A 13316-nucleotide genomic window follows, 5' to 3' on the forward strand; every position below is an offset into this window, starting at 1 on the left:
TCAGTTAAGCAATTGCTCTCGAGATTTGCTGTACAACACAGTATCCACAATCAGCCACAACACCACAATAAAATAAAGTTTCAGAAAACGGTTGGGACTAGCGTCCTCTAGCTATTATAACCACTCCTTGGAACAACGATGCAAGGTAGGTATTACCATTCTCAGTTTGCAAATATGGTGAAACTAAGTCTCACGGCGCTCAGTTATCCAACGTCCCAGGGTGAAGGGTGGAGGAGAGGGATTGCCCAAAGCCCTCCAGTTTCGCCCCATAACACTGACTCCAATCTCGTCTCCGAGGCGGGAAGATTATCCTCTGATCCAAACTTGAATTCACGCTCAAGCAGCCCGTGCTCTGAACCCCAGCGCCCCAGCCTTATCACCTGCGGCACGTTCTGGAAGAAAGGCCCCTTGACCCCCCCCCCCAGCCCTGCCTGTTTCCAGAGGGAACGAGGCTCGCCCCCTCCCCAGGCTGACGTTCTCGGTGTTGAACCACCCTCAGAGACGGTCTCCTAAGTCCCGTAAAAAGAACAAATCAAACCAAAGTGCACGCAAGGCATTAGAGAAAGCCAAGTTCAGAGCTGAGTGAGTAGCTGGAGTCCCGCCAGGGCCCGTAGGAAGGATCTGAAAGAAACTAGGAGCTGAGGGTCATTAAAGCAAAGCCATTTAATACCGGAAAGGGAAGGGGATTTTAAAAGCACAGTCCTATTATAGACACTGTTCCATCCCATCTTCCAGTTGAAACCCAGGACACGTTCCCACCGCTTCTCCCTCGGAGGGACCAGCAACCGCCCCCCCCCCCCCCCCCCCCCCCGAGAACCTGTCGGCCCCAAGCTCAAAGGCGCCTAGAGAACCTTCAGGAGAGCCCTAAAGTAAGCAGGATTTAGGAACTCAGGGCCGATCAATGAGGAAGCGGGGGTGGGGGGGGGGGGGTCTCTCGGTACAAATGGACTCTGCCCACGGGGCATTCCACAGGGCTCCGGGTTAACTGTGTGAAGTCTCCACGTTCAAAGGGAAAGCAATCAATGTGTATTCAAACGCTCTGGGCTCTCCCTCCAGTCCTGCCTGGTTTTCAAATCCTGCTCGGTGGCCCAGAACTGCAAAGCCCCCCCCCCCCCCCCGGGGGGACGGGGTTCCCGGAACCTGAGCGCCCAGGGCCCCTTTCCAGACACAGCACCTCTGCTGTCTCCCAAAAGGGCTTCCCAGACGATTCCATCTTATGCAAGAGTTCCATTTAAAAATAACATGAGCTGCTCTAAGGAAACTCAGCTCTCTGTGGTCCAGGAGAAACTTCTAGGCTGAAGCTCCGAAAATGAGATGCAGGAGCTGTTATCCTCGGCACAGAGGTCAGGGAGCAGCGACGTCATATGCCAGCCTAAGGGGAAAACGTTCCAGAAGGCTGTACAAACGTGAGGTGTCCTCCTGTGCCCAAGGCAGGCATATGACAGGAAGCTCAGTCTCTTTAGGAACAATGGCATCTTTGAATGCAGAAGCCAGATCTCACCTGTCAAATTGCTCAAACACAGAAATGCAGTTTTTACCGGGAAAGGAGAGGTCTTTGCGCTCCCCTGGGAGCTGGAAAAGGGTGTTGGCCCTAATTTTCTTTTTAAGGTTTATTTATCTATTTATAGACAGAGGGAGGGGGAGAGAGAGAATTCCCAGCAGGCTCTGCAATGTCAGCCCAGAGCCCAACGCGGGGCTGGAACCCACGAACCAAACTGTGAGATCATGACCTGAGCCGAAACCAAGAGTCGGGCGCTCGACTGACTGAGCCACCCAGGGGCCCCTGGACTTAGGTTTCTTAATGGCATTCCACCAACAGGAGCTCCTTTCCAGCAAACACATCCAGGAAGGGAGAGAGAGACCACTCTTGGGAAACAAGAGAGGAGGAGGCAAGTCAGGAGATAATCTGCTCAAAAGAAGATGCTTTATGGGAAGATCTCATGGCCGGCACTGGGGTTTCCACCGAGACGTGAAATAAGCGATGGGGGTGGACAGTTTTGCTTTGTTCAGGGGACGTTTTACTCTGTGTTCTTGTCCCCTCGGCTCAGCCCCTTTACAGCGGCCGGAGGGATTCTCCTCTCGTGCTGGCAAGCCGGACGTTAACGCGACCATTATATTAAATAACACGATAAGCTTCAAAACTACGTTTAATTCCACGTGTCACTTTCAATTTGTGTTTCCTTTGTTTATATACTTTTCCCTTCTAGAGAATCTTATCTTCACATGGCCAGCTGGGCACAAAGCTACTCAAAAATATAACACTTCAGCTCTCAAGCAAGTTTATCCTCTCTACGCCCTATTGACAATATTTCACCCAAAGAGCAACGCTCTGCGCGGTAGGGCTCATGGAGTTTGGGGTTTGCCTTCTATTTGCAGCCTTTCCCCAATGACATCAACCTTTGCAAGGAGTGTGTGACTTCAACAATTACCGGTAAGCGTTCTTTTCCTCTCAGGGGGGCTCTGGACGCACAACTAACAATAAGGAAGTAGAAACCGATGAGTCTCTTTAACTAAACCAGCTTAAAATCACACCAATAATAATGTGTAAGCTCTGGGGCAGGCCATGCAACTAGGAGAGGGGTTCATGAAGTTCAAGGAAGGAGCATGAGAGGCCCGAGGTTGGAAGGGAGGGTCATAGCCACTCAGAGAGGAGAAAGAAGACAGGGCAGAAAGGGGAGTGCACCCAGCGTCCCAGGGGGCCATTCAAAGTCCTTCTGAAGTCATGGGGCGCCTGGGTGGCTCAGTCGGTTAAGCGTCCGACTTCGGCTCAGGTCATGGTCTCGCGGTCTGTGGGTTCGAGCCCCGCATCGGGTTCTGTGCTGACAGCTCAGAGACTGGAGCCTGTTTCAGATTCTGTGTCTCCCTCTTTCTCTGACCCTCCCCTGTTCATGCTCTCTGTCTCAAAAATAAATGAATGTTAAAAAAAAAGTTAAGAAAAAAACAAAACAAAACAAAAAAACAAAGTCTTCTGAAGTCAGCCACAGTGACGAGCCCGATCCCGTCCCCATGGCTCTCCAGGCTCCACGGGTGACTTAGCTCCTTCCTCTACCCATCCGGCTCATTCCCCCAACAGCTGTTTCCGGAGCACCTGGCTTGGTACAGGGGCTGGCAAGCAAACTCCAAGCTCTCTCGCAGCTTTCAGTCTGGACCAGAATGCAGATGTTTGTCAAGTGCAAATAAATGTAACGTTATTGTGACAAGTGCAGCAAAGAAAAGGAAAGTGGACTCCAGGTGCCTGAAGCGGGGATTGGTCTCGAGATCAGGGATGTATGGCAGAGGATCTGCGGGGCAAGTCAAGGTTACTTAGGGGGAAGGGGACAGGTTCAAGCAAGGAGATCAGCTTGTACAGGGACCCTGTAGCAGGAAGCACATGGAGAGCATGGGTGGAGCAGAGAGAGGGAGAGAGAGAGAGAGAGCTCAAAGACCAGTGCCCCCAGAGCCTCTCAGACCACAGTAAGAATGGTCTTTAGGAGCAACTGAAAAGTATGGAAGGGTTTTAAAGTAGGGAATGGCCTGGCCCACACAGACCAAACAGAGAAAACACGGACTATTGCAGTAGTCAATAGCAACATGGCAGCAGGGATGGATCCCAGAATTGATTAGGAGGAAAATCAGAGGGACGTGGTCATGGATTGGAAAGGGGGGGGGGGGGGGAGAGGCAGAAAGATGTCTAGGTTCCCAGCTTGGCCGGCCACGGGGATGGTGGTGCCACTCCTGGGATGGGGACGGCAATCCTGAGCTTAGAGAGATGCTTCTCATGCCCATCTAGAACCCAATCTAGAACGTGGGTTTCTGCCTTGCTGGGGAGTGAGTTCCCGGCTTGCACTGCATTCCTGTACCTGATGCTGGACCTCACACTCTGGACAGGACCTATCCTGAGTCAGATCCAGCCACACCACACTGCCCCTTCCTGCATGGCCCCTACTCTACACTCCCAGGCACCCAGACATACCTTCTCCATCTGAGGACACGGTGTCCTCTAGCCACGTGTCCCTGACACTGACCTCATGCCTGGTGTCCACACCTGGCTCTCACCGCACCTTCGGAAGCTGAGTCCCAAGCTCTCTCTCTGTTCTCCCCGCCCCAGCGGGCGTGTTAACCCCCCAGGCCCCCGACCACCTCATTGTCCTCATTCCTCCACATCTCCACTCTGTCCAGGCCAGGCCCTCATGGTGTAAGGCCTACAGATAAGACCCCTATCACGTGCTGATGTGACATCTGGTGCAATCCAGAGGGCTTCATCTGGCCAAACCGCGAATTCCCCTCCTATCCCCACCGATAAGATCCCCCGGCCAAATGACCCTCCTCATGATGGGGTCCAGGAGCAGCGCCCGGGTCTCCCTGAGCGGTGGGCTTCGTTTCCCTTCCAACCCGTGGAATTACTCGAACGATTTTGCTACATCCTCCTGCAGGAGCCGGGGGTCGCCCCACCCTCCCAATATTACAAAGCCTGCCTCCACTGCTCCCACTTATGCTGTTCTTGAGTGCAATCCTCACGTGGCCCTGCAGGGGATACGTGGCAGATGGTGTGCTGCTCCCCAGTGCTGTAAGCGTCTGTGACTCACAAACCGCTAGGGACTCATCTGTCCGGGGTCAGGTGTTGTGCACGGCCACCCCCATCACCCTGGGGTGGGGACCCCTCCGTCACCAACAGGATAAAGAGGAGGCAATTACAAGAGCCCTCTGAGTTAGGGCTCTATGCTGCGAAACTCCTGGGGGTGAAGGAATGACCATCGTCTTTATTTCGTAAAAACCCAGCCAACTCCAAAAGACCCACAGCGGCGGCTCCAACAAGGGATGCCCAGGACAACTTCTTGGGCTCCATCCCCATAGACTCTGACGCTGTGGTCTGGGTGGAGCCTGGAGACGCTTTCCGTTCTAGGATCCATGGGTGATTCAGATGCCTCTTCTACCTGGGGACTTCTGCTAGAGCAGAGCCATTTTCCTTACACTGTGACTTCCGTAAAATCTTGTCTCCAGGCTGGATGGGCTAGGATTGCTGCTCAGCCATTGGACTTGGGCTTCTTTTTTTTTTATTTTTTATTTTATTTTTTGAGAGAGAGAGAGAGAGAGAATGAGGAGGGATGAAGGGCAGAGGGACAGAGAGAGGGAGCACCCCAAGCAGGCTCCATGCTCGGCATGGAGTCCAACACTGGGTTCAACCCCACAAGCCTGGGATCATGACCCGAGCCACAATCAAGAGTTGGATGCTCAACTGACTGAGCCACGCGGGTGCCCTGGACGTAGGCTTCTTAAAGCCATTTCGTCAACAGGTGCTCCTTTCTAGCAAACGCATAATGTTGGGTGTCTGTCTCTCAGACTCATGCCCTTTGTTCAGGTCAAAATACTGACCCCCAAAGATGCCCACCCTGGCACCCATGGACGGTAGAAGGGCTCATAGGCTTCAAGGGAAAGTGAACGGAAATTGTGGGTAGTTCTCCCTACTCCACCTCTGAGAACGAGATGCGGTGGCCCTCACGGACTGCCGACCTCATGTCCGCCCCGGCATCTGATTTCTTCACTTCGAAGACAAGAGGCAATGACTAAGCTGCCATGCCTTTGAGAGGAGGCAGCTAAATCCGGCTGGATGCATTTCTTCAAAGCTACACCGACTGGGGAATCTTCAGCTGTGCTGTTTGCCTAGCACATTATTCTACCAATCATTTTTAAAATTAGATTACGTACCAGGTGATGGGCAAAGACGAAGCTAGAGGCAGGAACTCACAGAAGGGGGAACGTTGCTTATTGCACTGTTTACAGGTGATTGCAACCAACCTGAAGGTCGAGACCCAGGCAGCCACTACGCAGAACTCAGGGAGGGCCGTGCGCATAAGGGTCATCCGTTAGACAGCAAACAGGGAACTGTCACATGCCCCTGTGACAAAGCGACGCGGTCTGTTTTCTTTCCAGTAATGTTCTACGCCAGGAGGCCCGACAGACCCAAACACATCTCTTTACATCTTGCGCAGAAAGCGGGAATAAGTGTTCTCTCTTCTGGGGCGGGGGGGGGCGGTCAGAGAAGTTATGCTGCCTTTTCCCACCTCCCCTCTTGCAGAGCGAGGTGCACACTGGGCAGAGCGAGCACCCAGCAGGCTCACAGGAGCCCCCTGGGAGGAGGCCTCTGTCCCCTCAACAAAGGAAGCCGAGTAACAGGACAGGCGTGTGACACGCAAAGCGGTTGGAAGGGTCTTAGAAAAACCCAAAGGGAGGTGCTTCCACCACAGGCTCTCGAGTGCCGTCACGCCATCCGATTCCCAGCCTGCTCTGCGGGCTTGCCTGGGAGAGTCGAGTAAGATCCCCGGATGTACACTTGGTTCCACACGGTTCCTTCGGACGGACAGATAATCCTGGGCAGTCTAGTGAATACTCCTGCGCACCGGTGTCTAACCTTGGGAACACAGCGATGAGCGAAACAAGGTCCCTGCCCTCCGAGCCGACGGTCTTGAAGACCACAACCCAAGACAAGCCCACGAGGGAAACCAGGCAACGCAGGAAGGAACGTCCTGTGAAACCATCAAAATCTGAAGCCAAGGGTGGGCAGGTTGAATCAGGGAAGGTGTCCGACAAATGGGAGCATCTTCACAACTGAAACACACAGAAGGTGGCTTCAGGAGGGTCCCCGGGGGCCGGGAGAGGGACAGGTAAGGGCAGAGTCAGATGCGGGCTGGCCCCAGATGCTGTGCCGTGGAGTTCACACTCCGCCCTCTCTGAGAACTGGTGGGAATGCAGAGAAGTGGCGTTGATCAGAGACACTCTTTCACACTGTCCAATAGATGAGCCTCCTCACGGGCAGGGAGGAGCCTGTGAGAATGAGGCAGGTGGCAACGTGGCACAATGAAAACGGCTTCTGTATAAAAAAGGATCGTGCGTCTCCGCTTCAACAATTAGAGCCGGAATAAAACAGGGCTTTTGCCGTGCCCGCTATCTCTGGCTCATAGAGAAACTACAATTACAAGTGACTTCTTCCAGCAGAGAAAAGAAACACAACTCACATCAGTCTCAGGGTGGTTTTTAAGGGACGGCAGACCAATCCTTCCGTGAAGGATGGTCGGGCGTATGTGTCGTGTTGGGGCCACTGTCTCGGCACAAATGAAACCAAAACGAGGGTTATCGAGGAAGTGAACCGCCGCTCTTGTAAAAGTTGGAACGGAGACACGGTGACCCTCAAGTTTTAAGTGAAATATAATAACTTCAACCCCTCATCCATCAAAGACCCACCCTTTAAAAACTGCCAGTTGTTAAAGGTCAGGCTTAATTGATCAGGAAGGAGAAAATTTCATGCCGCCCCACCTTCCTTCCTAAGCCAAGTGAATTAGCAATTAAAAATTCCAGGTGACCCTTCATCAATTACCTTTCCATACATTTCCCATAACTGATGGCCCCAGAAATGGCTCAGCTAAGCACCAAATCCTCCTAATCATTGCTAAATCCTCAGATTAAGCAGTCTCCTCTGCAGACAGGTAGCTCAGCGATGGGGGGATGGGAAAAGGAATCTTTTAACAACACGCAGAATGGAAATTTGAAACGGACTTCCTACCGTCCACCGATTTTGAAAACGGATGCGAGTTTGGACAGATACAGTCACCGTTCCCACGTTTTTTTCTCTCTTAGTGTTTGGATCCTATGTCACTGTAAACTAAAGTTTTACCCAGGCCCACCGATTTCAAAGGGCTTCCCGATGGGACGATTTTACCATAAGATATCCGCCCCCTGTCTTTCCCAGTCCTGGGATTTCCAGGACTGAGGCAGTGAAGAGTTGCTGTGTCCAAGTGGAAGAAGCGAAAATAGAAATCCGGAGATGATGTGCATTTCCAATTTCGTGCATGAGCACAGGGTCCACTCTGCCTGGGCCAACCACTCCCCTGGTCTAGCTTCTGCAACAGAGGCTCACCACCCACAGCGCTGAGTTCTAGAGCAGCCGGTAGACCACCATTGTCCTAAACCACCATCGTCTGAGAGCAAAATAAGACCTGGGCAAGTGGAAAGACTTACCCAAAGATAAAGAGCTAAGTGAGGTCAGAGTCAACCCTGGCACTAAAAACCTCACCTGAGAAAACAAAACCCCGATGCCGGGTCTGTGGTTCCCTTTACCACCCCACCCCCCACACCCAGCCGGCACCCCATACATGTGGGTCCTTGGGTCTTGCAGCCCACCCTCGTCCCAGCTCACACATTTTCTGCCGCAATGATCTCAGCTGTTCTCATGGCTTCTCACACACTGCCTGTAAATGAGAGTCATATTGATAAACGTGTAAATATTGTAAATGATGGTCATATCTATGACCCTAACCTGTCTCCCGACGTCAACACCACCCTGCCGCATGCTTCCTGGACATTGAAGGCAGGCGGCCTCTCACAAGTAGAGGGTCCAAACCCCACAAATTCAGGATCCTCCGACTAGCCCCGCCCCCCTCACTCCCTGAGCCTCCCAAACCTTGAATTCCCTACCCGACTACTGGTAGCTCTGCCTGCCCAGAAACGACTTTAAACATCCCCCTTATTGCAACCCCTGCAAATAACTGGGTCATCACCCAGCGTCCCAGTGACTCCAGCATGCCCACCCCTGCCCCAGAGGAAAGCGCGCCATCACCTGCCTGAGTAGCACAATGGAGTCGCCTTCCCAGAACCCGGGACCAGATGACACATTCTAACAAGTCAATATGTAACTGTAACAACTCTTTGGCTTCTCACTACAGACTAAAAGCAAATGAATAAGTTACTTTATTTTGGCTCAACACGATCTGAAGGATTTCTAACAATTCCGGCTGTGTGAGCAGGTCATGAGCCCCCTGCCCTTGGGGCTTCTGTGTGGTCAGCTTACCCTGCAGAGGCTTTCCCGCTGCTGCGTGGAAATGAGTAGGAGGGTTTCAGACAGGAGACATTGGGAAGAAACTGGACAAAGTGACCCTCTGGCCCCTCCCAAACTTGAGATACCGTGAGCTCCGTCTGCCTGGCCCCCTGGACTCCTTCTGGAAGAATTGTCCCACAAGCCGGGTACCCACAGGATTAGATCCTCTGAAGCCACGTCTCAAATACCTGACCTTGCTTCCTGACCTGAGATGACTGAATCAGGATGGAGCCTGAGAGGTTAATTGACAGACACAAGAAAATGGCTCCTGCACTTTCTGTAAAGCTGGTGGCTCTTCCTTCCGTGAAATTCACTTACAATGGGTTCCCTTTTGTGTGTTTTTGGTCCTTCCGACACCAACTTGGAACTAAAACTCTGCTCTCTGGGTCTCCTGCCAAGGCCAGGGACGGGATTGATGAAGATTTCATCGTGTGTGGACCCTTCCCCTTCTTGGGAGTGTGGGGCAGGGAGTCAGATCCCTGATCCAAAATGCTGTTCTTCCCTGAGGCAGTGAACCAGGACCACAGAGGTCCCTGAGGGCACAGGTGGCTTCCCAGGCCGGGTTTTCAGAGAAAAGATGTGTCTGTAGGCCCTCCTTGACCTAACTTTAGTCAGGCTCCTCTGAGCGCTTTTCCTAACTAGGCCTCATCCTGGGCCTGCCTTTGGTGGCCTGTCAGGCCCAGTTTTAGCAAAGAATCCTATTGGGTCTGGATTTAGAGAGAATCCTGCTGAGCTGGCTTAACAAGACTTTCCCCAACCCTTGACCTCTAATCACATTCTTTTTTTTTTTTTTTTTTGAAGTTTATTTATTTATTTTGAGAGAGACAGACAAAGTGAGCACGGGAGGGGCAGAGAGAGAGGGAAACACAGAATCCCCCAGCAGGATCCGGGCTCCGAGCTGCCAGCACAGAGCCCGACGTGGGGCTCGAACCCACAGACTGTGAGATCATGACCCGAGCCAAAACCAACTCAGACACTTAACTGACTGAGCCACCCAGGCACCCCTCTAATCAAGTTCTTCTTGGTAATTTTCTCTGCCCCTAATCCCTCCCCCTGCCATTGGTTATGAATCCCCAGCTTCCCTGACGTAGTTCTGGATTAGGGGACTCCCTTCTACCACAGGAACTCACACGTCCTGCCATTTTTAAGCAGTTGATAGTGCCTTTTCTTCTCTTTCTTTTTTTTTAATACTTATTTATTTTTGAGAGAGAGAGAGAGAGAGAGAGAGAGAGAGAGAGAACAAGTGGGGGAGGGGCAGAGAGAGAGGGAGACAAAGAATCCGAAGAAGCAGGCTCCAGGCTCTGAGCCATTAGCACAGAGCCTGACGCGGGGCTTAAACTCACGAACTGCGAGATCATGACCTGAGCCGAAGTCGGACGCTCAACCGACTGAGCCACCCAGGCGCCCCAACAATGCCATTTCTAACAGATGGGAATGACCTTGCAGCAAGACGCACAAAGCCAGGTGACCCCTTCAAGAAGCAGCCATCAGGGAAGTATTATGCTCCTCGGCCGTGAATTCCTCCTTTCCCTTATATTCGGAGTTGAGCCCAGACTCTCTTTCCTACTCTAAGACCTCACGTAGTAGTCTCCCTGAATAGAATCTGCCTTACTCTCTTTAACAAGTGTCATGAGTGATTTTTTTTTCTTTAACAACTGCTTGTCTTCTGGGCGAATACCCACGGTTTCAGACTATGTCTAAAATATCCTTCCATAATTAGAACTTGGAAAATGGGGAGGGGAGGGGAGGGGAGGGGAGGGGAGGGGAGGGGAGGGGAGGGGAGGGGAGGGGAGGGGAGGGGAGGGAAGAGCAAGCCAGAATATATGTGTCTCCCTCCTTGCCCAGGCTTGCTTGGGCACATTCCCCGCAGCCTGGACCATTAACCTCTGGCCTCTGGGCAGCATGTACGGGTTTCTAAGTCATTAAACCACTAATGCGAGCCCCACTGCACAGGTGCCCGATCAGGCCCATTTCAAGCTAAGCTAGTCCTGGAGAAAAGCGGACTGGCGGGTCCACATCTAGGTCACGCAGGCCAGACTGCGCTCACTGCCACCTCCGAGCGCTCTGAGAAAAACCCGGCATTCTCCTCCACGTCCCCAACCTCCCCGCGGGGTGCAGGTGGCCAGACGTGTTGCATGAGACCTGCCATTCATGCCACCAGGAGCGTCTGTCAGAGGATTCACGTTCTTACCACAAGCAATTTCTGGGCTAGGTTTTTAAAGGATCCGGTTAAATATCTGCCACTATTGAAAGAATAAGCCGTAAGCCATGCTTTGGGGCTCCAGAAAGGACGAACTAGGAGAGCTTCTTCCAAATAATATATTTGTCCTGGGCTGACAGTGTCCGTTATGGAGACGAACTCAGGTCCCTGATGCCTCTGGTAGAGGTGAGCGGCAAGGGGAAAGGAAGAGAGAGGCTACAAAAGCATCTGTGTATAATCACACGCAGACGCACGGACACACATATATTTTTCTCCATAGATACCAATTCATCTACCCCATTTACAAACTGAAATTGAGATGAGGATTCAAAACTAAAATTTGCCGGGGCACCTGGGTGGCTCGGTCGGTTAAGCATCCGACTCTCGATCCGACTCAGGTCGTGATCTCACGGTTCGTGGGATCGAGCCCCGCGTCAGGTTCTGCGCTGACAGTGCGGAGCCTGCTTGGGAATCTCTCTCTCCCTCACTCCCTGCACACCACCCCTCCACTTGTGTGTTCTCTCTCTCTCTCTCTCTCTCAAAATAAATGAACATTTAAAAAAATAAAATAAATTTTGCTACATGACAACATACTTTAAAAAAAAAAAAAAGTCCGTTTAATTGAAAGTCAGTTAAGTCGGACACTGAGCCAACCAGACGCCCTGAAAACACGCTTTTAGAGCTTATTTTCTGCTAGAGTCTCTGAATCGAAATATGCTAGCCTGAGAGTCTTATTACAGAACCATCAGAAAAGGTGAGCGAAACCCATACAACTTGTCTCCCGGAAGGGAGAAAAACAAACTGGTTCCCACACCACTTATGTTAACAAACTTCATAAAAGTTACGAACTGTAACCACCACGCCTGGTGTTGTTGTTACAATGCAGGGGCCGGGAACTGAAGCTTCACGAGGAATGATTTATGTTTGCACAGATACCAGGCCTGTATTTAAATCGCGCCTGCTCCGTTGCGAGAATATTCCACATGTGTCCCATCACTCATTCCTGGCGGAACCCCGCACCACGCTGGCCCGAACCCCTGCCATCTGCGGGACCCTTGGCTTCCAAATGCACTACCCGAGGCAACCAATATTTCTTGGGCATCGTTTCCTTCGTCAGGGACTGCTAACCTAAAAGCCTGTGTGTTTAGAAATTCTAATCAGCTTCAAATCTTGTCAGAGCCACTGAGCTAGCATCATGGGTCGGGGACCCCATGGGCGGGGGGAGACGAGGCTCCAAAGCACATCTCATCATTAATAAAAATAAAGGAGAGAGATAGTAAAAAAAAAAAAAAAAAAAAGGCTTGAACGGGACCGTCACCCGATCAGCGCCCAGCTCTTTACCTGCTTTGAAAGACCTTCATTTCTTTCCCAAGCAGAATGATCTTTGGGGGACGAGAAGAGCTGGCTATGAATCTAGAAGATAAAGAGAAACCTTCCCAGTCTTTTATTTTTATTTGCCAGATATATAATCTTCAATAATGTACATTATTATTTTTAAAGAACCGAGAAATGTCCCTAGAATCTCTCCAATCTCCCAAGAAAGAACTACGGATTTTAACGAACACACATCTCCATTTTCTCCCGTGCTACCTCTGCACGTGAATAAAGAGTAGGTTTCCGATGATTTCAAAATGCAAGAGGCGGCAGAGGGGGGAGGGAGAAAAACCAATCGGCTAACATGGATTTTGCCATGGATTTTGCCAGTAGAGCAAAGAACCACATCTAATGTTTCCTTTCTATCCCATCACAGTGCCGAACGGGTGTTGAGCTGAAATCGGACATTCAATAAATATTGATAAATTGATTAACCACAAGCAATCAGATTTCAGGAATCAGCCTGCAAGGCCCAATGAAAATGAGATTAATAGATACAAAAGTGTCGTGCCGTCTGCGAGGATGATTACGATGCCGGCTCTCTCTGCCTAGAAGGCAAGGGTCGGTTTCGTAAGTTTATTCTGAAAGCCGTTTGCTGTGGGCGAGACTTTGGGTTTGGATTTATACATTTAGAATCAGACTCCGGGGCACCTCGTTCCACACTGGGTCTGCCCTGTGGCCCCTCGCTGACCCCAGGGACTCTCCCCCCCAAACTGAAGGGTGACTTTTCGGACACGCGTGCTGTAAACACAGCGGGATCGGAAGAGGCAATGGCCTCACCGTGGACGGGTCATAGGGAAGGCTGGGTAAGACACGAACGCTTTTCAGGAAGGAAATAAAAAGTGCAGCGACAGGAGACACGGGCATGGGACATCATTTAAATCCCAAATTCCA

The 13316-nt window shown here is 51.4% G+C and overlaps 1 protein-coding gene across 3 annotated transcripts in view; it reads right to left on the reverse strand.

Annotated features, from left to right (window-relative positions):
* The window catches only part of CUNH10orf90 (chromosome unknown C10orf90 homolog), a 217122-nt gene that overhangs the window by 179492 nt on the left and 24314 nt on the right, over nt 1–13316 (reverse strand). For 2 of the 3 annotated variants that reach the window (XM_053910031.1, XM_019424621.2), the window contains exon 2: nt 12390–12461. The exons of the other annotated variant lie outside the window; for it this stretch is intronic. In XM_053910031.1, coding sequence (XP_053766006.1) covers nt 12390–12461 — 72 coding nt within the window. The remainder of the gene's footprint in view (nt 1–12389; nt 12462–13316) is intronic. 3 annotated transcript variants of the gene reach the window in all.

This window comes from Panthera pardus, unplaced genomic scaffold, assembly GCF_024362965.1.
Source record: "Panthera pardus isolate Hobbes unplaced genomic scaffold, ASM2436296v1 HiC_scaffold_22, whole genome shotgun sequence".
Classification (NCBI taxonomy): domain Eukaryota; kingdom Metazoa; phylum Chordata; class Mammalia; order Carnivora; family Felidae; genus Panthera; species Panthera pardus.